The 24,489-nt window shown below is 51.7% G+C and overlaps 1 protein-coding gene across 1 annotated transcript; it reads right to left on the bottom strand.

The window, feature by feature from the left end:
- Positions 1-3,999: 3,999 nt before the first annotated feature.
- On the bottom strand, positions 4,000-23,774 carry COL6A2 (collagen type VI alpha 2 chain; the record flags this gene model as incomplete). Its single annotated transcript, XM_010168846.1, has 18 exons — positions 4,000-5,586; positions 15,231-15,269; positions 15,609-16,061; positions 16,306-16,458; positions 17,011-17,056; positions 17,648-17,683; positions 17,974-18,036; positions 18,131-18,193; positions 18,571-18,606; positions 18,982-19,032; positions 19,898-19,960; positions 20,501-20,563; positions 20,709-20,771; positions 21,148-21,210; positions 22,057-22,146; positions 22,978-23,040; positions 23,318-23,380; positions 23,721-23,774. Coding segments are annotated over 18 exons (2,070 nt in total), but the record flags the coding sequence as incomplete, so codon positions are not given.
- Positions 23,775-24,489: the final 715 nt, after the last annotated feature.

The following is a 24,489-nucleotide window of genomic DNA, read 5'->3' as shown; positions in this document are numbered from 1 at the left end:
TGGCTGTTGGCAGGACAATGACGTCCCCATGACAGGAGGTGCTATCAGGGAGCACTGACGGTGCCTGTCCTTCCTTTGCAGCTCAGGGGCCGCAGAGGATGTGGAACCCCAACCCAGGTGAGGGGCTGTGGGGCCGGGCAGGGCTGTGGGTACCACACAGCCATCGGGGCTCAGAGAGGGGCTCAGTGCAATGGCCACGGGCACCCAGGGGGGGGTTGCCTGCCTACCAAAGGGGACTGGGGTGTCATTTGTGAGGAGGGGGTAGAGTGGGAGGGGTCCTTTGGGTGCAGGGGTGCACCAGCTCCCTGTGTTGCCTGTCTGGGGACAGCTCAGCTCTGCTCACTAACAACCCCACTCATCTTCTTCCTAGGCACGCCCGGAGGGGTGCCACCACCCCAAGTGCAAATTTGCCCACCTGCCCCTCAGGGATACCCTGGTTCCAGCACTCCAGCAGGTTCCTACCCTGGCTACCCTCCAGTGGCACCAGGTGCCCACGGGGCCTATCCCCCTGGACCCTCAGGTGGCTATCCCTGTGGTCCCTCTCCACCTGGTCCCTACCCACCAGGGCAGCACCCCCATGGGCACCATTCACAGGGGCATCATCCCCACGGGCACCACCCACCAGGGCATCATCCCCATGGACATCCCCATCCAGGACCACCAGGAATGCATTGGTGCACATCATGCCCCCCTAACCATCATCAGAAGCACCATCAGAAGCACAAGAAGAAGCACAAGAAGAAGCACTCCAAGCACCATGGAGGCAAGGTAAGAGTGAGGTGGCAGTAGACCCTTCCAAATCTCTGCTGAGGTCCTTCAGAACCCCTCTCACATGCCACAGCATCCATCCAGAGCATCTGGAGCTCTCCTCTTCTACCCTGTGGCTTCTGGAGTGGGCTGCCAACACCTCAGTGGCTTATTTAGATGTGGAGACTCCTAGTTTGGTTAATAAATAGGCGAGCATGAGTCATTTAAAGCAAGTCTTTTGCAATGTGATTCATGAAATTCCTCGCAGTCATTTGTAACAGTGACACAGCTCAGGGTGCACCCGTATTAAACCCCAGGACTTTGTCCTGCTCACCTGAGAGCTCCCACAGCAAAGGAGCAGTTCAGTTTCCTCTTAAAAAACAAACAACAACAACAAAAAAGGAAGAGCAATTCTCTGTGCCAAGAGTAGATGCTTCAGAAAATGCCATTCCAGGGGTGGGCACTACCCAGAGGAGGTCTGAGTGAGGGGTTGTTAAACAAAACCCCAGTTCCACCATTGGAGGGAGGAGGATTTCCCAAACAAAGCAAACCACCTAACCGTGTAACGCCTCTGAAAGTGATCTGCCTTGAAGTTTGCCCTCGCTGGCAGAGAACAGGAACCTTCTGGAGTTTGCTTAATTGGCCTGAACACCTTTGGAAAATCATAACAACAAACCCAGCCCTCTCACGACATGTGGGGAGGGACTTTTCATAAGGGCAGTTAATGACAAAACAAGGGGAAATGGGTTTAAGCTGAAAGAGGGGAGGTTTAGATGAGATATTAGGAGGAAGTTCTTCACTGTGAGGGTGGTGAGACAGTGTCCCAGGTTGGCCAGAGAAGCTGTGGCTGCTCCTCCCTGGAAGTGTTGAAGGCCAGGCTGGATGAGGCTTTGAGCAACCTGGTCTAGTGGAAGGTGTCCCTGCTGCTGGCAGGGGGGTTGGAACTGGATGATCTTTAAGGTCCTTTCCAACCCAAACCGTTCTATGATCCCGTAATTATATTCTCCAAGCAGAAAAATAATGGCCTCAGACTCTCAAATGTGGTTTGTAACAGCACTGCAATAAAAATTGCCATTTTATCTTCAAGTCAAGGTATCCTGGCCGAGGTTTGCTGGTTGAGGTCGTGGTGCTGTGCTGACTCCCAAGCAGGCTCATCCTCTGCACAGCCCTCTGGGCCTTGACATTAACTAATTACTAAGACTATTACTAATTAACTTGCAGTCTGGCCAGCGTGCAGACCTGAGGGTTCCCCTTTTGCTGGCGTGCAGACCCCTGGGGAGAGGTGGGTCTGCAGCCACCACTGCTGCAAGGCTCAACCTGAACCTGGTTGGGCACTGGGAATGGGCACCCACCACCAGATTGCTAATGCCTATCAGAAATGGTGTGAAAGAGGATGGTTTCTGTTCTACCCTAAAGCTGTTTTATCTCCTCCAGCACTCCAGCAGCTCAAGCAGCAGTTCTGACTCTGACTGAAGAGGACATCTCCCACCCGTGCGGCAGTGCAGCGACAAATCACGAAGCTGAACACCCCATGGGAACCACCTGCATGTTGTTCCACTCCCTTTCTCTCTCTCTTAGAGGGGTATTTCACCTGCCAACTGATTTTCTTGCTTTTAGCTTGTAAATTCTTTGCCCTGGAATCACTGTGAGGTGATGGGAAGCAGCTCTGTCCTCTGTCTTTTGGGAGAGCCCACTGAAAGTCATCCCTGCAGGGAGCAGCACGGGGGGGTATCACGAGCTGGTCTGTAGCCTTTTGTGGTGTTTTTCCTGTGCAGTGATAGCAGTGACCACCCATAGAAGTCCTTACACTTCACGTGAGCTCTCCCAGCTGCAGCAGAGGGGGTGGACAGGGAATGCTGTAACTCTGCCCTTGGAGAGCTGTATGGGTTGCCATCCTGCTCGCCAGGGTAATAATCAATAGGAAAAAGGAGTGAGCTCTCTTTCTGGAGCCCCTGAATTGAAGGGCAACGGAGCTGGGGAAGGGTCTGGGGCACAAGTGTGCTGAGTTCCCTTGTGGCTGAGGGAACTGGGGTTGTTGAGCCTGGAGAAAAGGAGGCTGAGGGGAGACCTTGTGGCTCTGTGCAAGTCCCTTGGAGGAGGGTGGAGAGAGGTGGGGGTGGGTCTGTTCAACCAAGGAACAAGGGACAGGACAAGAGGAAATGGGCTCCAGTTGTGGCCAGGGCAGTTGAGATGGGATGTGAGGAAGAATTTCTTTGCTGAAAGGGGTCTGAGGCATTGGAAGGGGTTGCCCAGGGCAGTGGTGGAGTCCCCATCCCTGGAGGGATTGAAGAGTCGTGTAGACATAGTGCTGAGGGACATGGGTTAGTCATAGGGGACTGGTCAGTGTTGGGTTCATGGTTGGACTCGATGAGCTTAAAGGGCTTTTCCAATCGAGGCAATGCTGGGATTCTATGGGACTTCATGCTCACTAGAAAAGGTGAAAAATCTGGCAGTGATTTCATTACAACAATTTTAACACAAGTCTGCTTTTGCTGCTGTTTTATTTTTGTTTTACCCATTGTCACGGCTCAAAAGGACCCTTCTCAACCCTGTTATAAAGAAGGTTTTGCTGCCAGCTGGTGTGTCTGGCTGCTGAACTCAGAGGCACAAACACAAGCAGCTCACCGTGGCAGAGAGAAGCTCCAAAAGAGATGGCACACCCTGTCTCACCCAGATTTACTGCCTCTGCACCCCGTGCCTGGGGTCCCCCACACACAACTCGCACCCTACCCAGCCTCTCCTCTCCATCCCACCTCCACCACCTTACAGAAATGCCCCCGTCCTTGCAGGGTTCCCCTGCCCAGCTGTCCTGGCTTGAGACACACAAGTATTGGATGCAGGAGGGGCTGAAGAAAGGGCAGGTAAAGCCCCACTCAGGTGTAATGCTACATTCCTGGTGGGGAAAGACACAGCTCTCTCAAAGAGGGTCACCTGAGCTCTCTTCACCCATGGACTGGTGAGGACCATGAAGCATGTGAGGTCTTCGTTGCACTGAGAGATCATGGTAGAGTGCAGGGCAAGTGAACTGCTGGAGACAGTGTGGAGGCCTGGAGGGGCCCCATCAGCTTCCTGTGGTCCTTCAGGTCCTCAGCAAGCAGTGCCCTGTCACTCCTGTGCTGCAGGGACCCCTGGCTTTTTGCTCCAGCATTTGTGGGGAGGGGCAGAAGACAAACTTACCATCTCAGCACCAGGAGAATCAGCTGCTCATTAAAAATAAAGATAAAAATTGCAGAATAAAGAGGCTTTTTCAGGATAGGGTGAAAAGAGCTTGTTTATTTTTACAGCCAGCACAATTCAAGTCCAAATCTGGGCATTGCTCAGCAGATACCAGTGGGATGAAGGCACCATGGTTACTCTGAGCACATTGGGATGACAGCAGCTTTGGCAGCTGCCCAGTGTTTTGTGAGATGCTGGGAGGCATGTTGCCCCTCTCAGACAAGATTTTGGGTGCAATAATAAATGAACAGGTTCTGAGGAAGATCAGAATGGCAGAAGGAAGCAAGGGAGAGATATGGCCCACAGGAAAATAAAGATCTTAAAGATGATCCGTGAAATTTAGGATAAGTAGAGCCCCAAACAGAGCATCTACAGACAACTGTAGAAGGCAGCAAAACCTCTCACCGTCCCATTGCTCCTGGGAAAGAGGAGCAAACCACCCAGGGCCATGCAAAAGGAAAGCAAGTTGCTGACCATTTCAAGCAGCATGTGAGGTGTCATAAACTCATGTGGTCCTCTCAGGGCAGAAGTACTGAGAGAACAACAAAAAAAAGGTGAGATAATCTGTAAAAGGGTTTGCTAAAGAACAGGAGATGTCACAACCGTAAAGCTCCTCACAGGACACTGAGGGATATTGAGAGTTTTTGAAAACTAGAGATGATCATTTGTCCTGCTAGACTGGGAAGGTTTCTCACTTCTCTGATAAGCCCTCCTGGGATTACAGTACGTACACAAGTCATGGCTTGGTGTGTGCAAAGCTTTACAGAAGTACGTTGTATGGCTCTGTATCCTGCTTTGATCTCGGTTTTAATTAGCACCATAGATGTAAGATACATGTCTTCTCATCATGAAAATCAAAAAAAGAGCTCTGGCTTTTGGCTAGAAAAGAGGACCCAGAGGGCAGCTGTTCTGGGCCAGCTCAGAGTTGCTAGCAACCATACAGGGGAAGAAAATGAAAGAGGTAATATCAGGGGTGTGTATATTGGTGAGAGGAGGACATGTGCACTCCCTTCATTTAACATATCCACCTAACGAACCTGTCAAAGAAGCTGGGTTGGGAGAGGCTGTCATAGTCCTTCTCCCGGAAGATGGCTGCCCGGTCCCCGAGGCCAAGCTTCAGCCGGACATCCATATCTACATCACTCCCAAGAGCCACTACCGTGGGCATGACATCTTGCTTCTTCATGGAGTTGATGGCCTCCTCGAGGTTCTTGCTTCCTGTGATGCCATCGGTGATGAAGACGAAGGAGAGCTCAGCATTGCGCCGGGCGAGTCGCTGCCCATCTCCTGGGCTGAGCACGATGTTGTTGATGGCATGGATGATGGCTGACCCAATGTTGGAGGATGAGTCCAGGTACTTGATCTGTGCCAGGGCGTTGGAGATTTCCGTCAGGTTGTAGGTGAGTGGGAAGACCACAACCTGGTCCCTCTCACTGCCGTACTGCAGCAGGGCAATCCGGGCATTCATGTTGTCGCTGTTGCTCCTGGCCAGCGTGAGCTGTCGGGCCACCTCCTCCACAAAGTGGTGGGCCCTGTGGAAATTCTGCTCCCCGATCCTTTCAGAGCCATCGAGCAAGAAGACGACGTCAACAGGGCGCTGTGTGCACTGGGCCACTGCGAGCTCTGCAGGAGAAAGAAGAAGACAAGAGTTGGGAGCATAAGAAAGCCTACAGGATAAGATTGGGGTTTGCCTTGGGCAGTTGAGGCTGGAGTGGCCTCTGTACATCTTTGTCCAAGGAAGGACCAGCCCCACTCTGCTGCCAAAGCCTGTCTTTGCAGCTGCTAACGTAGGAGCTTCGCTTCTGATTCCCTCAGCTCCTGGGCACTAGGTCTTAATGAATGTTAATTCTGGGGCCTATGACAGACCCTCACAAGTATCTATGTCTAATAGACAGGTCTGTGCATTTCCATCCCAGAATTACATCCACCTTCTTACAGCAGTGCCCAGCTCTTATCTGTAACAGCAATGTCCAGAGATTAATGGCAGGCCCTGTCTGCAAACCTCTCCCTTACTTCTAGAGAGTGGTTTACTTCCAGAGTTACTCTTCACACACCGAGTTGTAGGATGAAAGCTGTTTTCATACATTTCGCCTAGATTAGTTTAATCAGCAATCAGTAATTCCTGAAGAGCTTATAAAGGTTGGGTCATATGGCTGGCAAACAAGACTATCCCTGTTGATCACCCTGTATGTAGTAAAGCAGCTTTTGTAACATACAACAGACCGATCTTTGTGTGAAACACAGTGGGACATTGTTCTTTAGTCGCTCACAACAACACCTGTCCACAAGATGGTGTATGAACATACACAGTGAATGGACTCAGATCAAAAGGGAGAAGAAGATCTTGGAGACAGCTGTTAGTTAGGGACAGTTATTTCCTTCCTTTGCAGGAGTTATGCGTGTTGCATTTGGTGTTCCTCTGAGTGCACTGCTTCTCCGAGAAACCCTTCCACTACTGCACTGTTGAATTTTCTTCCTCTTCTCCTTTGGAGTTTCCTCCTTTGCTGAAAGCGCTCGTCAGGAATACGACTGCAGCAGCAGGATTGATTTGTGATGTACACCCTGGGGCTGGCCACCCCCCGAGTTGGCAGCAGGGCAATGGCTGTGTCACTGTCAAGCAATTCCGTGTCTCCAAGACTGAATCTCAAAAGGGATGAAGGCCTGGAGCAGATGACATGTTGTGTGGCATGGCTGGCAAGGAATAGGAGATTTTGGAGAAGTCCCAGCTTGAGCAGCCTTTTCTGGCAATGAGGGGTAACTTTGGGGACAGGAGTATCACATGAGGTTGGATTTCCATACTGTGAGCAAAAGACACCTGACAAAGTGCTTCCTGAGTGCTGAGTGCTGCTACACCTGGATTCAGCACGATGGGGTACTGAACCGGCGTGATTCCTTGTGTGAGCTGAGCAATAAATGGATCACTGTGTGGTACACGAGTACTATGTGCCTAGCCAACATCTGGCAAACAGCAAAGTTATATTTTAAGCAAAATAGATAGGTGCAGTCTTGAGACTACAGAGATGGTGTCCAACATGAATCCAACGGCACAAGACAGTGTGGTAGAAGCTCTGATGATGCGTATCGTTGACTCGCAGACTATTTGGCACCAATTCCACCCATGATAAAACAGTCAAACCTGATGCAGGAACTTCTGCATCTGGTACTTGTGGTTTAACCTAGCTCTCTGCACATAGCAGAAGTCTGTGGTTGTGTCTGTATCATGCTCCCTGACCTTGTAGACTGGCATTTCTCCTTGGCCCACACCAGAAAACATATCTACAACGATGACATGCCATGAATGGTGCCTACTGTACCTTACCTTACTGTGAACAACAGGCTCCTGCAATGCCAGTTCTGACTGCACTAGGAACCAATCTCCAAGTGATGCTTTTTGAACATTGCTTCCCAAATCCAACTCCAACACTACACTCCTTTAAAGCAACAAAGGTAGGTACTCACCTCTGCCCAACCTTCCTTGACAAATGTCTAAAGGGACATTGATGCTGCTGTTCCTGGTACGCTGGCGCTGCTGCCACAAGGATGCTCTGCCTTGGTAGCGCCTGTGCTCCTGGTCCTCACCTGCTCTGTGCAGTCGTGGAAGGGGAGAGGCAGAAAAGCATGCCCCTTGCAACCACACAGCCTGACATCTAAGTAGGGGTCTGCAAAACCAGGAGGAAGCAGGCGGGTGGGAGGAAGGGCTGCATATCGTGTTGGAGAAGTCTTACCAGGCTGTCTCTCTTTTTGCTTGTCTACATGTTTCTTGTGATGACAAGCAAGATCCACCCCACCCCCTACCAACATGGCCCAACACAAGCCTTAGGAGCTCCTAATTAAGTGGACAGTGGCCTGAGAGCAGCACCACTCTGCAGAGCTTTGGCTAGAGCGTAAGGCAGGAGCCTCCTCCAGTGCAGGAGCACTCCCCCATGACTGCCCTTGCTCAGCCTTCACGGCTGGAGAGGGCTGCCTTTGAGCTGCTTGGTAAGATGCCTTCACATATGAGTTATCCCATGGGAACATAACGTAGATGTGAGCAGTGCAGCAAAACCTTGGGTCTGTCCTGTTCGGTGTCATGCTTTGGTTGCAGCTTGTTCCCGTTTCTGGGAAGCTGAGGATCCAAGTGCCTTTCCCTGCAGCAAGGAACAAGATTCTCCTCCTTAACCGGGAGCTAAGTTCTCAGAGGCACCACCATGAATGAGGCCAACTAAAATCTTCATGTCATGGTTTTAGTTGGAGCACTGATCCTTCTCATACTGTGTACCTGAGGGTGTCTAACAGAGGTACTCCAAAAAGCAGAAATACCATCAGTTTTCCTGCCATTAACAACCTGCCCAGTTATGTGCATGTGCAGACTGACCCCACCCATTCACATCATGTTCCACCTCACCTTCCTGCTTCTTCTAAAACCTGAGTAACTTGTATTTCCTCTGTTGTTTCACGGTGTTGACAGGGGATGTGAAAGCAACAGTGAGATGGGAACTGACGTCCCAGCCCTTTCTGGGGCTTCTCCCTTTCACAACCGCTCCCGTCTCTTTGGGGTGGTGTGGACTGTCCTTTCCCCAGCCCCTGATCTGTGTCCTTCCTTTCATAGAATCATAGGACGGTTTGGGTTGAAAAGGGCCTTAAAGACCATCCAGTTCCAACCCCCCCTGCTGTGGACAGGGTTGCCAGCTACTACATCAGACTGCCCAGGGGCACATACAACCTGGGCATCCACAGCTTCTCTGGGCAACCTTCCTTTGCCCAAGATTCAGGGGGATCTTATAGCGGCCTTCCAATACCTGAAGGGGCTACAAGAAAGCTGGGGAGGGACTTTTCATAAGGGCAGTTAATGACAGAACAAGGGGAAATGGGTTTAAGCCAAAAGAGGGGAGGTTTAGATGAGATATTAGGAAGAAGTTCTTCACTGTGAGGGTGGTCAGACACTGGAACAGGTTGCCCAAGGAAGTTGTGGCTGCTCCTCCCTGGAAGTATTTAAGGCCAGGCTGGATGAGGCTTTGAGCAACCTGGTCTAGTGGAAGGTGTCCCTGCTGCTGGCAGGGGGGTTGGAACTGGATGAGCTTTAAGGTCCCTTCCAATCCAAACCATTCTATGATTCTGTGATCTTCACTGAAGGAACCGTTGCTGTGATGCAATCTCTTTGGTTTAGCCAGGGTTACGTTAGCAGAACAGCACTACACCCTCTAGTCTCTGTCTAACAAGGGCCAATGCAAATACTGCTCAGCTAAAGTGACATCTTATCCCTTTGGGTCTTTCCCCCCATAATGAGCTGAAGGTTTTTGAGAGGTAAGAACCTTTCTTTACAACGTTGCACTGCTTGACTAGGCAATATTTTTAAAGGAAATGAAATGAACAGCCACTGTGTGACGAGGTCTAAGCCCTCTTTGCTGAAGTCTCACTGAATCTTTGTCTTCTTCAGCAAGACATCCCAGCCCTGAGATGTTCTCTACAGATCAGTGTTTCTTTGAGACTTTTCCTCTAGCATCATGGCTGGAGCAGCTTAACTACACTGAGTTCAGGCTTCTTACTTGCATCCCAGCAGGCTAAGTCACACTCTGTTTTGGGGTGAAAAAACAGAGTAGGGAGCTTGGCTTTGCATAAAGTATCTGGAACACGTGGGTTATGGCCAGACACTAGCAGGGCAGCTAGGACACAGGCTAATCCTTTTGCCTTCACCTAAACCACAGAGCACACCATATAAAGCTCTCTGAACAATTTCCCCTCTATTATATGCCAACAGCAGAGTTCTCTGACCTCCCTGTCCCTATAGACCGGGAGCAAAAAGTGTTGAAAACTTGGGAGAAAGATTATTTTTGTGCAGTGTGCCTGATCTGCTCACGTGCTGAGCGATACAAACACCCCCCCTTCGTGCCTGTCACCAGATGGCTTCTAGCCTAGACTGGCAAACCCCAGATGTTGAAGTAGAGCTGGAAGAAAACACTGCAAGAAGTTCAAAGTGGGCAAGTTCCTCATTCCAATTTGAGGAGCTCGGCAATTAGCTCCACTTTGCACACCTTGAAACATTGCAGCCCACATTTTTGAAGACCATGCATCTCCCTTCTGCCCATTAAAGATGACATTTGCTCAGGATACTTTATTGCAATAATACCGTGTCAGTTAGAGAGGCTGCAAAATTCACTTGCTGGCAATAAACACTTCTACTCTTGTGCCTGCACATGAAATGCCATTTTCTCTTCTTAACGGCTTGAGAGGGCAGCTGGAGGCAGGAATGGCAGTCACCTGCCTGACTTTTCATGAAAACCAGGGGTATCTGAGCTCATGGAAATATCACTCCTCCTCTAAATGTACATACCCACAGCACAAGTAGGGGGTCTGGAGCCTCCCTGAACCAAACTAGCCCTGGGTATGTATTGAATGGGCTGTACTACATCAATACTCGCTATTAAACACCTCACGTAACGTGTCACAGAGGTTTGACTGCATGGCTGGCCTATGTAACCTCTGCCTCTTGGATATGAACTTTGGACTGACTGGCCCTACGTAACCTCTGCCTCTTGGATATGAGCAGGCACATGTTGCTAATGAAGACAGGAGAAACACAAATGTACAAGCAGAGAAAAAGGCAGAAGGAGCTCATACAGCTTCTGAGAGAAGCACTCCCCAAGTGTTGGTGCTCTCGATGGAAAGCCAGGGTTTCCCCCTCTCCGTACTGCTTGGTCCTTCCCCTCCAGATCCCCAACTGCCCATTGAATGGTTGTGCAGAGACCCTCGCTGCAGTGAGAGGAGGGACATCTCCCTTTGACAGTCTTGCCACACAAATGGTTTGCAGGACCCGGAGACAGCCCTCATGGTAACCCAGTGAGAAGATGCAGAAGATGCTTCAGAAAAGGTCAGCAAGTACATATGTAGGAAGGTGTGGGAAAAGCATGTTGTTAGGTGGTCTGCAAATGAGGGGCTGGCTCTGGCCCTCAGCCACGCGTGTGCCAGCAGCTGCCTCGGTGGAGCCTGGTGCTCACACATGGCTGAGGGCTGGGGCACACTCACTGACTGGGGCACGCTGGCCAGCCGGGGCAGAGGGAAGCACAGCGGGGCCAGAGGGGAGCAGCACAGGGGCTCAGAGATGGAGGCAACGCAGCTCCTCTGCAGAAAAGCAGTGGGCAAAGCAAAAGCATCTCTAGCCATCGCTGGAGAAAGCCACCATGCTCATCAGCCAGCCAAGCCCCTTCTTTCCTCAGCTGAGCACAACCAAGCCATTTCATTGCCTGTGTTTCTCCTAAACTTAAAGCATCTACCAATGTACCTGTCCCCTCTGCCAAACAAGCACCCATGGAAAGAGGATTATCACCACCTCCATTCAACCTCTGCCTCTGCCAGCTTCATGTGACCTCTAACAGAGATGTCAGCAAAGCCCTAACACGGTTTCTGGGTCTCCCACAATCTCGCTGTGCACCATTTTGAAGGTGTCAATGAACAAGTCCATCCACTCTTGCCGCTCATTTCCAGTGGCAAACTTGGCTTTTTCGGCGGTAAAGGCCAAAGTGGCCACCAGCTGGGTGTACATGCTGGGGTCCTGGGTTTCCCGCGTGGAGTTTAGGAACTGGGCGATCGAATGTATGGTGCTGGGGAAATCTATGTTGACTCCCTCTTCCATGGGGCGGAAAATAAGTGGGTTTACGTTCCCAGGGTTCCTGCCATCTGCAAGTGAGTGTCAAAAGAATATTTTCAGGGCTTGCTAGCAATGGCTGTGTCTCTGAAAGCTACCTGGCTTTCCTACGTCCACTGCACCAGAGAAGAACAAAGCTAACGAGGACAGAGAAGTAAAGACCAAAGCCAGACTTTAAGCCTTCCTGCCATGTTTATGTCTGAGGAACTGTGGGATTTTCACTGAAAACACTCACACATCAACTGAGAGACCTCAGAAAATGACACGAAACCTTAACTGCCCAGTTCCTTCCTACTCATCCACGATGGAGAAAGAGCAGTGCTCAAGAAGAGGGCCACAAGGTCCAACTCCTCTCTGCATATGGGATTCATAGAATCCCGGACTGGTTTGGGTTGGAAGGGACCTTAAAGCTCATCCAGTTCCAACCCCCCTGCCAGCAGCAGGGACACCTTCCACTAGACCAGGTTGCTCAAAGCCTCATCCAACCTGGCCGAGAACACTTCCAGGGAGGAGCAGCCACAACTTCCTTGGGCAACCTGGGACAGTGTCTGACCACCCTCACAGTGAAGAAACTTCTTCCTCACATCTCATCTCCATCTCCCCTCTGACACTTTCAAGCCATCACCCCTTGTTCTCTCACTCCCTGCCCTTGGCCAAAGTCCCTCCCAACCCTTCCTGGAGCCCCTTCAGGTACTGGGAGGCCACTAGAAGGTCTCCCCGGAGCCTTCTCTTCTCCAGGCTGAACAGCCCCAACTCTCTCAGCCTGTCCTCACAGCAGAGCTGCTCCAGCCCTCGCATCATCCTGGTGGTCTCCTCTGGACTTGTTCTAGCTGCTCCATGAACTCTGCTACACGCAAACTGTACACATGATGCTGTACAGCCAGAAAGACATCTAAGGGACAGCATCATGGGGACTCCTTGCCTGGCACTCAGCCTGGTGCGCTTTGGTCAGGGCCACCGCCCTGAGGTGACCAATGCTCCTATGTGGTGACTGGACTAGTCAGGACCCTGAGAGCTTCTGTCTCCACCTGGCTGCGCTGACCTTGAATCCAAATAAAATCCCAAAGCTCAAAGCAAAGCCTTCTGCGTGGGTTAGAAAGAGCCTGGCAGAGCGTCATGCGGTTTCTATGGAAGCACGTGGTCAGTTCAGATTTGCTCAGCATTTAACCCATTTAACCCTCCAGCGTCCTGTTAGCACCGCGGGAAGGGACGGGCAGTGACAGGGAGCCAAAGGTCTGCCCTGAAAACAGGGAAATCCTGTGTTTCCTTAGACAAAGCACGGAGGCAGCATGGCTTCATTCACAGATGTGAACCTGACGAGGTGACATGCCTGGGTCTGCAAGGCAGCAGGGAGGAAGCCAGGGTGTGTGCAGTACCTGTCCCTCTTTGTGCTCTGCTGACGATACCTGGGCTGGAGCTGGGGTACCTGGCATGAGCAATTGAATTACAGAATCACAGGATGTTGTGAGTTGGAAGGGACCCCCAAGGATGATGGAGTCCAACTCCTGTCCCTGCACAGGACAAGCCCAACATTCACACCATGTCCCTCAGGGCCTTGGCCAAATGCTGCTGCAATCTTGTCAGGTTTGGTGCCATCAGCACCTCCCTGGGGAGCCTGTTCCAGTGCTCCACCACCCTCTGCCTCAAAAACCTTTTCCTAATGACCAACCTAAACTTACCCTGGCAAGAACTGCTCCTTAAAGTGCCAGAACTACAACATGGACAGACATGGGGCCATGAACAGGCCATGGTGTAGCTGCATCCCTGACCTGAACCTGCCTGGCCTGTCTACAACTAGACACACACATTGGATGTACACGAAACTCAGTCACATACCCTGTGAAGGGCACTGTCTACATCCAGAAGGTTCGCATGTGAATTGGCACCAACTCTTGAGATGTTCTTGGAGAACTGGAGGAAGCTGAGCACTGAGCAGAGAAGCGCCAGGCTCTCTCACATGCCTTATGTCACATCACATCCAACACATTCCCTTACTGCTATGCAAATGCAATCATTACAAATCCTTCCAGATGATGATGGCAACACATCATGGACCATCCAGTGTGGTGGGTAGAAGGCGCTTTGCCCAAAGGCTGCTGAATCCCTTGGTATCACTTAAAACGTTATCTACCAGGCCTAACACAGATCCTTGCTCACCAGGACAACTTCTGCCCAACAAGTACTGGCACTTTCACAGGAGGCCCACACCTACCCAGCCATGTCACTCCACTTTCCAAGTCCTCTGGGATGCAGATGTAGGGTCTGCACTTGACCTGGACTGCCTATGGCGTGGCTTAAGGGACTCGCCCAGGAAGGAACACCCTCAGATGGCTCCTCAAGCCATTTCTGTTCTGGTCCCCAGGACTGTCAGGTACCAATGAACTGTTCTCACCTTGCATCAGGAACAGAAACACCCAAGTGCACTACAGAGAAAGGATCACCAGCTTTGCCTTGCTTTGGAGGGCTTTGATGGCCCACGCCTAGGAGAACAGGAGTGTGGCAAAAAGAAAACCAACCCTTTGAAGACACCTGATCAGTCACCAGTGTGGCATGGAGAAGTCACCTCCTCGTGCATGGATCCGCAGGACAGAGCTCCTCAGAGGACACTGCAGAGGAGCCTGTGTGGATAGCTCAACATCACAGTTGGACATTGTCCTCTCTGCATGGCCAGGTGCCAATACTCAAAATATTACTGAGTGATTTGGGATGGGCAGAATTTTATCTTTTCTGTCTTCAGATGCCTGAGTGTCCTGGGACCAGTTTCCTTTGTTTTATATGGAAATGAAGGGACTCCTTTGAAAATGAAAGTGGAGATTCTGTATAATGCTGAGTTGAGGCTGGGGACTTCCACAAAAACATATTCACGGCAAGAGGAGAGAGAAAAATGGCAAGAACTGGCAGAACTTTGTCCCCTAGAAGCTTTGTGTGTATCAGCAAATCAATCTCTTGTATTTGAACAGGTGCAGAGACTCAAACAGGACCTCTAGGAACTCAGATTGCAGATCTGCCCCTCCACAAGCAACACGGGGACAAGTGAAGCTACCTGCAGCCAGCAGCACCCGTCTCCTTTACACCACAGGATCCTTACAGCCTTTTTTTCTTTTAATCCAACACCTTGAGTTAATTGCTAATTAAATACAGCCAGCGTTAGAGAAGCCAAAGCTTTGAGTTCACTAGGGTGTCATTTTCCAAATGGTCCCTACCCCCCTGCTCTGCCCCCGCTGCTCCCAACGAGCATCCTGCCCAGTGCTGTAGGTTGAGCTCTGCATTGCAAAGGTCACACAAGGTAGGAGAGTTTAGCACAGGGAGTTTGACTTTAGATATAACAAGAGACATGGAACAAGGGAGAAATTAACTGCTGAGCTTGAAAGTTAAAACTTGGTGGCTCCAAGGAATTGGGACAGGGAGAAATATCTGAGCTGAGCCACGCTGGTGCACTAACGCGGTGCACTCGTACCTACGGGAACAGAGCAGGAGATGGAAACCTGGAGCTTCTCCTCATGCAAAATAACACTATTTCCCAAACTCCTGCCATCCAAAGGGAACAAACAGCACTGCACACCCCTCTCCCACTCCTGAGCCTTGTGCACTCTCCCCCGGACCTACTACTTTGTTCAGATGACATGAAGCTACTTGTAATGTTTACCTGTCTGGCAGGGCAGCTCAGGGCAGACAATCTGTGGATCTGGAAGGAAAAGAAATAGGGAAAATTGAGTGATGTGCTGCCACCTCCATTTGTGGCTTGTGCAGTCAGAGTGGCAGGGTGAGGTCTCTTACAAGAGGAAAGGGCTCCACAGGACTGCCCCAAAAAGCTGGCCTGTGTCTGAGGAAGGATTCTTTATCCAGAGCTACATAAAGGTCAACCCCCACCATGAATGACCCAGCTTATGAGCTATTGGCCAACCTGCTGGGACCCAGTGCCTCTGTAATTGTTGCAACACACCATATATGCCCCCCACCACCCCAAATCCTGGGGCTCAAAAACTCTAGTTTCCATAAGCAGAGCAAGGACAGGTACAGGTACCTGGGCAGAGCACGTCCTCCATCTTGTCAATGAATTCCTCTGCCACCAGGTCTGAGAAGAGCCTCATCTTCTGGACTCGCTGGGGTTCATTGCAAGCAATGGAGACCAGGGTCTCGCTCTGCTCTGGCTGATCAAACATGTCTCCAATGCCAATGGTGTTGACGACAACATCTCTACCACAAAGAGCACCTAGGTTCTTGTCATCATCCCGGGGGTCGTAGCGCCCATCCGTGATCACCACAGCAAACACTTGGGCTTTCTCTCGCCTGCTTTCCTTGATGAGCTTGTTGTAGGCAAACTGAAGGGCAGATGGTGTCCAGGTGCCTCCAGCGATCCACTCCAGGCGCTTCACTGCTTCCTTGAAGCTGGACAGTGAATCAATGCGCTCATCATCAAGTTTGATGGCTTCAAAGGTCCCCTCGTGACTGTACTGCACCACCCCAACACGGGCACCTGCCAACGAAGCGTCACGTTACTTGACTTTGCGTCCTCAGTGAAAAGTGGAGGAAGTCAGCCAAGTTTTGTGTCAGCAAAGAACTGCCCTGTTGGCCTACAAAATGGGGAAGGGGGAAAAGCAGAACCTGCTGCCAAAATGCTGATTGCAGCCCAGGGCAGCTACAGATGAACGTGGAAGCTGGAGGGATCCAAGACCCTTTTCTTTTCCCCATGCCCTGCTCTGTCCCCACACAGTCCAGACCTGTCTGTGACTTGGGGTCCTTGGCGATAGAGCCCAGGCGGCTGACCACGTTGACAACGAAATTTTTCTCCAGGGTGAAGTTGGTGTAGCCAATGCTCTCTGAGCTGTCTATGACGAACATGATGTCCAGGGCACCGCAGCGCTTCTCACAGTCTGGGGAGAGGGACAGGAGGAAAACATAAAGGTCAGCAATGGTGGGGACAAGAGCCACCAGGGCAGAAGAAATCATCTGTGGGAGGATGGATACAGTTGGCACCACACCAAGGTTTGTGGTGCTGCCCACAGCCAGCAGGATAGGGAAGATTTTACACGCAACCTTCTGTCAATGTGTGTCAAAAGAAACCTTTCTGATCTTACCACCATCTGCACCATGCAACTCTGTATTGTAGCTCGCTGCTCCTCTGCGATGGCAGAGCTACATTTGGGAGGTAAGCCAGGCTGCCCCTGCAGTGTCACCACACTCAGTGGTAGACTGGGACCAGGGCGAGCAGGGAAGGACTTCTCATGGTGTCTCCTCTGCAGGGTGCAGCATGGTGCAGAGCGGCAAATGGACCCTCGTGCCGATGTCTCAGTGCAAACGGCAGCACCTGGGACAGAGGTCCCTCAGGAGAACTCCTGAAGATGGTGGCAGCCTCTGGTGACCCCCTTTCCCAGTCCCCTGAGTGGTCATTCCCCTGCCTTGGGGAGAGGCGATGGTCCACTCACCACAGCACCCGCAGGTCTCTCGCACGTAGGTCATCACGTCACAGTCCTGCCAGCCAAGGGGAGCAGGGTCAGTGCCTCCCTCCCCTCACACAGCAGTTGCTCCCTCTAAGGAAAAGGCTTCCCTTTCCCTTCCCACCCACAGACCCCTGCCCCTCTTTCCTTGGTGGGAAGCCACAGGCCACCTCTGATGGGCAGCATCAGGACCTGACACCCTGTTTTGTTCTTGGGCTGTGCACGGTAAAGCCACATCCCCCAGGAGGATGAGCACCCGGGGAGCTGCAGAGCGGTGCTTCCTCCCAAGGGGAAGAGGAGGGGCAGGCGCTGATCTCTTCTCTCTGGCCACCAACGAATGCCAGGAGCAGAGGGAATGGCAGGAAGATGTGGCAGGGGAGGGTGAGGTTGGCCATGAGGAAAAGGTTCTTGAGGCAGCCAGAGGGTGGTGGAGCACTGGAACAGGCTCCCCAGGGAGGGGCTGATGGCACCAAGCCTGACAAGATTGCAGCAGCATTTGGCCAAGGCCCTGAGGGACATGGTGTGAATGTTGGGATTGTCCTGTGCAGGGACAGGAGTTTGATTCCGTCATCCTTGTGGGTCCCTTCCAACTCACAACATGCTGTGATTCTATGATTCTACTTACAGTCAGGCCAGGATCTCCTGGTGGTCCAGGGGTCCCCTGTAAGGAGAATACAGGTATTTCAGGCACAGCTTTCCTACGAGTTCCATTTTTGGGAACTAGATGTCAGAGCCATCAAAAATGCAGCTTTTTGCAGAGATCTGCTACAGGAAGTGTAGGAAAGCCTCGTGAGGAGCCAGCAGACATGTCTGGCAGCTACTGTCCCCTCCAGCAACTCCTGCTGTGGGGAGACCTGCTGGGATCCTCTGGACTTTAAAGCATCAAGAAGAAGTGAGGAGGAGAGGAGGGAGCTGGAGCATCCACTCAGACATGATGGCATGGTACTGTACCTCAGGGCCTGCTTCACCAGTTGGACCACGGGGTCCAGGCTCCCCTCCTGGGCCAGGATCACCCTGGGGAAGAAACAAGGAAGGATCAAGTATTTCCTCAGCAAGGCTGGCGATGGAGCTGCTGGTGTTCAGGGCTCCTCCTGAGAAGTCTGCTTACCGGTTCCCCCTTCTCTCCTTTGGTCCCTTGCACTCCTTTTGGTCCAGGTTCACCTCTTCCTCCCTGCTCAAAGGAAAGAGAAACAGATCCAGCATGGAGCACATCTGGATGTGCTCAAGTAGAGGCACTACTGCTACGAGCCCATCAAAAACACACACCTGCCTGGCCCGGGAGAGCACGTTCTAAACCAGCAGCTCAGCCCAGAGCAAATAAACAGTGTTTACACGGCATTAATTATGAATAAAGAAGTTTTGGAAAACATATTTCAGATGGTTTCAAAGGAGATGGGCTTGGGAGATCCACCCAGGCTCCAGAGCTGCAGGGAACAGCCAGGGCAGCTGCCGGCAGGGCAGGCTCCTTGGCCACACACCCAGAGGGTCAGGAGACAACTCAGCATTTCTGTCAGTCCAGAAACAGATGATGGAGACAAACACACTCACCTTGGGCCCTGGCTGTCCCTTCTCACCCTTGTCACCCTGCAGAAGGAGAGGAGGGAGAGGTCAGCACCCAGTCGGTACTGGTCCCACATCATGCACACGTACATCTGAAGTAGGGCCAGTGAGGGCCACAAAACCCAACAGCAGGTTGGGGTGGTGAGTGCAGCCACCTCCCCATCACTCTCATCAAGGATGGGGTCCCAGCAGCTCTGCCATGGGGCTGATGGAGTCGTGGCCAGGTTCAGTCCTGGTGTTCAACACCCTCAACCCCTTTGTGGGTTTCACTTTTTTGTGACTCTGATCATTTTTCTTCCTCCTTCTGCCTTCTCCCAGGCTGCTCAGCTCCAACAGCAGCCTCCACTGACCCAGGCTTCCATGTGGTGCATACATCTGCACTGGATGAGGTGTACTTACCTGTGGTCCTCTGGGTCCAGGGTAGCTAAAGCCAGGTCTGCCTCTGTCACCCTTTGGTAGAAAAAAAATGACCCATCAGAAACCAAACCCAGTCATTCTGACCTGGCAATGCCAGTGGCAGACAGAGTTGTTTTCATCCCCTCTGGGGATGAGACACCACCAGGAGCTGTGACTTCTGCAGCTGGCCCTAAAACATTGGGGATGGCTGTGCAGAGCAAAGCTTCGCGGGGTCCTGGGGACATCTCATGCCAGAGACACCTCTGAGTCTGTGCAGGGTGAGGGATGTAATCACAGCTGCCTTGGCCAGAGCAAGACCTACATCTCTGCCCCACAGGGAGGCTCAGGATTGAGCCATTCCATTTCTGAGGCACACAAGTTTATTGGGGAAGGGTTTAGAGGGGAAGGGTGTGAGAAGAGGCTGAAGGTGCTTGGTTTGTTGAGCCTGAAGAAGAGGAGACTGAGAGGAGATCTCCTGGGGGTCTAGAACTTCCTCCCAAGGGGCAGAGGAGGGGCAGGCGCTGATCTCTTCTCTCTGGCCACCAACGAATGCCAGGAGCAGAGGACATGGCAGGAAGATGTGGCAGGGGAGGGTGAGGTTGGCCATGAGGAAAAGGTTCTTGAGGCACCCAGAGGGTGGTGGAGCACTGGAACAGGCTCCCCAGGGAGGTGCTGATGGCACCAAGCCTGACAAGATTGCAGCAGCATTTGGCCAAGGCCCTGAGGGACATGGTGTGAATGTTGGGATTGTCCTGTGCAGGGACAGGAGTTGGACTCCATCATCCTTGGGGGTCCTTCCAACTCACAACATTCTGTGATTCTATGATTCTGCAGTGGAAACTGCCTTTTTTTTAACAATTAAAAAAAAAAGCACACCAAAACTCTCTTTCAAATGCAGGGTTGCATTCAGGTACCTCACCTTTGGTCCTGGTGGTCCAGCATCACCTCTTGGGCCCAAGTCACCAGGGTCCCCACGTGATCCCTGCAGGAGAGTGTTGGGAAGAGTGGAGGAAGTGGGTGAGGACGTTCCCTGTGGCTCCCCAGCCATGCAGGGGACTGTGCTGGAGAAACCAGATCTTGAGATGATGCTGCAGCACCATCTCCCCTCCCAATGAAGTTACTGTGATAGTGACTGATTCAGCACCTGGGTTCCCACATCCTGTGGATCCACATGGATGTCATGGCACTACTGCCACAGTGGGGTGTTGGACTAACCACAGACCCAGGACACATGGACATCTGGGGAGACCCATCTTCCCTCATCCCATGACCCATCCTGACTGTCCCTTCCATATTGTCATGGAAACCCCTGGAGTGATGGAGGAGCAGGGACTCCTGGGTGTTGAGATTTCTCCTTGTCCCAGGGACTAGCCAGGGCCTCTGGGCTAGTTTTTTAGCTTCCCTGAGAAAAGGTCAGGCAGGGTCCTCTGAGGAGGTACAGTGCAGGCAGCTCATGTCAGTAGGGCAAGCTCTCACTGCAAGAGGGAGGACACAGTCTAAGAGATGCCCCAGGATGACTTACTATCTTGCCTGGCTCTCCCACAGCACCTGAAGGGCCTCGGGGTCCTGGTATTCCTTGGTCTCCCTGCAAAGCAAAGCAAGACACGAGAGTGTACAGAGGCAGCTACAGACAGGTGTGCATGAGGAGGAGAGCTGGGTGAGCCACCTCGGATGGCAGCAGTGCTCTCCCTCCCTCCCTTGGATGTCACCAACCACTACTTCGTGCTTACCCTTGCTCCTTTGCTTCCAACCTCACCAGGCAGGCCACGAGGACCCTCTGGACCAGGATCTCCCTGTGAGAAGGTTAAAGATATTCCTGGTCAGGGATATCTCCAATGTTGTTTGTGCATATGGCAGTGTTCTTTGGAGCAAGGAGGCATGATGATGTTCTCAAATCTGGTGTTTCTTGGCTTGAAAGACAGTGTCAGGATAGTGTATCCTCTGAACATGCCTCAGCCTCAAGCTTTGCTGCCCTTCATCCTCTCTCTGGATCAAACCTTGGAAGAGGAGGCTGTACCTGCTGTCACCAGGGCAGGCACAGTGGGAGCCCAGCACACACACAGAGCCCATGGGGATGGACACTTGATGGTTGGGCAGCAGCACATCACACACACCAGTTCTGTGCATCTTGGGCTCCTTGGCAAGGGTCTGGGCAGTTGCTTTACTCACCCTTTCTCCTTTGGCCCCAGGAGTGCCTTTGCTGCCTTTTGTCCCTGGATCTCCACGTCGACCCTTGGCAGACACAGAAAGGCAGATAAATGGGATGTGAAGATGGATGCTACCTGAGCAGTGACACCTGGCTGCCCTGCCTTCTCCCCCCTGGCCCAAAAGACATCTCCTTGCCCCCTCTGTGACCATGTGCCTGGCAGAAGGGCAGTAGGGATGCCCATGCCAGCACTGCTTGGGGGATCTTGCCTTTGGTTTTTGGGAAGCCACAGCTGGACTCTTCTCTCAGGAGGATGGTCAGGGCAGTGACCACAAACACTCATGGTTCATTCCCTGAGGGTTAAATAGCTGCTTCACTTCCAGTTCATCCAGCTTTGCTTTCCCCACTGGATCTTGCACAAGGACACAAGGTGGCTGGGCTCGGACCTCTTGGTGCTGGTGGAGCCATGCTGCTGTGTTCTGGCAGGGAACGTCACCTCAACCCACTCCCTAAATCTTGCAGTGCCTCACCACGTTAGCTTGGGGCTGTTTGGCACCATCCATGTCATGCTGCTGCCCTTATCAGAGCTCTAATGGAATGGCCACCAGATCTCCACTCTGTGAGCTCCTGTAAGAAGCCAGCAGTTTGAGGAACTTGCTAGAGTACAGCCAAGGGGTCCTGGACATCCACAGAGGCATTTGTGGTTCTGTGGGAACATGGGATGCTTCTCTAAGGTGAAATGGTTAACATCAGGTTTAGGATTATGGAAGTACTGCTCTAGGAAGATGGGAGAGATGAGGAGATCAGCATCTGCACATCTTTTGGGATGCAGAAGGGAGGCTAAATGGGGGAAGTTTCTCAGTGCTGATCCATGAAGCTGCATCAGGCTCCCATGGTGTGCCCACTGCCCAGGGACCTATTCAGACACTTACAGGTTCTCCTTTGGGTCCAGGAGGTCCCGTTTCACCTCTTCTTCCCTTGCCTCCAGCAGGCCCTTGAGCTCCAGGGTTGCCTGGAAGTCCCTTGGAGAAGAAAAAGAAATACAATTTGTCAGAAGAGAGGTCAAGCTGTACACACACACACACACCCTTCTTGTCCTGTGCCAAGCAGTCCACCCTTGAGCAGAGGTCTGTATGAGCACACAACTTACGCTTCCACCCACCCACCATGCCTACATGCCAAAGGTAGGTGCACAGGCACCAGCCTTGGAGCAGTGCCATGCTGTGTCACCTTTCCTCCATCAACCAGTGCAAAGGCTTCTCAAGTCTTCCTTACAGCATCTACCCAGCTCTGCCTAAAGCTGGAGAGCTATTTCAGCCTTCTCCACTATCTCTGAGGCAACCTGGCCACCATCACAGCAACCCCTTTGGCTAGAAGCTCAAGTACGATGAGTAAAGCCCGTGTTGGATCTCTGAGCAATTAATTGTTAATTCACACGAGTTAAAACAACCTGCAACAAACCCTGAGGAATTCATGAGACTGTGGAAGGGGAAACCATGGCCAAACAGGGCCTTTCTACCCAGGAGAAGGTGGGAAGCGGAGGAAAGGTGCAGTGCAACGGATCAGCTAGAAAGGTAAGTCCTCCTAAGCTTATTTTGCTTCCTCTTCTCTGCTGTGGACAAATGCTTGAGATCCATTCTCCTTTTGCTCTGGGCAGCTGCAGGGATGTTGCACAGTCCCCTCTCCTGTTGCCCACATGACATTTCCCACTGTGCTGGTGGGGACATGTATGGCAGGAGAGATCACTCGACCACCCAGGGGCTTGTGCTGTCTCCAGGCTGGTGGCTTAATTTGCAGAATGACCAGGATGTGTTGGTGGAGCAGACCCTTCACTGAATGATGCAAGAACCTACCGGGCTTCCTTTTTCTCCTGGAGGTCCCAGGGGTCCACTGCGTCCAGGTCGGCCAGGATCTCCCTGAAACAGCAACAGAGCAATAGTGATTGCCAGCATTATCATCATCATCATCATCATCATCATGATGTTATTGCCCACCACTGATGTGCACCATGAGGAACCCCCAAAGAGCAGGGCCAGCAAGGCTCTTCCCTTGGCTTCTGTGTCTGGTGATGGGATCCAGACCCCACAGCCTATGGGATCCATGAGTAGTGAAGGATTTACAAGTAAATACAGGCAATGGTGTTTAACTGGTGGCCTCTGCCCACACTCTCTGCTCACAAGTGGGCACTTGTACCTTTATGCCTTCATCTCCTCTTTCGCCTTGGTCTCCTGCATCTCCTGGGTAGCCATCAGGGCCCTAGGGAGGGAAAGGACAAAGAACCACACATTTTGCAGTGGCAACAATATGCACTTTCCCTGCAGAATAAAACAACTGGCTTAGAAAGTTGCTCTAGAGACCAAACTAGTTTTTGCTTGTTGCTAGTGCTGATGAAAGGAGTGGGGTTTTTTTCTCTACGTGGAGGGGAGGGATGCTGGGGGATCCCATCTTACTTGCCCATGGAAAGGAGGCCTGGAATCAGATCATGCCATCACTTGGAAAATGGGACAGTAACCTCTCGTTGGCCATCTTTCTACACGTGCAACTCATTCAGCAGCTGCACAACTGATGTGCTGAACAAAGAGTGAAGGGTTCCTACCTTGTCACCAGGGTCTCCCTTGCAGCCTGGAGGTCCAATTCTCCCCAGCTTGCCCTGGAGTGATAGCATTCAAAAGAAAAAAGTCATGGAAGCTTGTTAACAGTTAATAATTTTTAACATCATCTGCTGACCATACCCATCATCAGCTAGAGAATAAATAGCAAGTGTATTCCTCAAACAGGAGTGTCCTGGTTTGACTGGGATAGAGCTAATTGTCTTCTCAGTAGCTAGAACAGCGCTGGGGTTTGGTTTCAGTGTGGGATTTGTTATGAGAAGACTGTTGATAACATACTGATGTTTTTAGTTTTTGCTCAGAAATCAAGGACATTCCAACTTCCCACGTTCTGCTTCTTCCCATGTTCCCTCAGTCTGCAGGTGCAGAAGAAAATGGGGGGGCATAGTAAGGTCAGCAGACCCAAAGTGGCATTTGGATATGCCAATGGGATATCCCATATCACGTCATGTCTGTGTTGGGTTTGTGTGTGTGGGGTCATTTTTGGTAGCAGGGAAAGGGACTACAGTGATGGCCCCTATGAGAAGCTTCAAGAAGCTCCCCTGGCTCCAAGGCGGACCTGCCTCCAGCCCAGGCTGAGCCAATTAGCAATAGAGAAACACCTCTTTGAATCAATATTTATGAGGGAAAGAATAAATTTGTCAAGGGAGGAGAGAGCCATCAGGAGAGACCATTGACTTGAACACAAAGACCATCAAGGACATGAGGAAAGAGGAGGAGAGGAGGAAACAGAGAACTTCAGACACCCAGGTCAGC

This window comes from Antrostomus carolinensis, unplaced genomic scaffold, assembly GCF_000700745.2.
Source record: "Antrostomus carolinensis isolate BGI_N321 unplaced genomic scaffold, ASM70074v2 scaffold5605, whole genome shotgun sequence".
Lineage (NCBI taxonomy): Eukaryota > Metazoa > Chordata > Aves > Caprimulgiformes > Caprimulgidae > Antrostomus > Antrostomus carolinensis.
The sequence above is the reverse complement of the archived record's forward strand: the minus strand, read 5'-3'. Positions and strand labels throughout refer to the sequence as shown.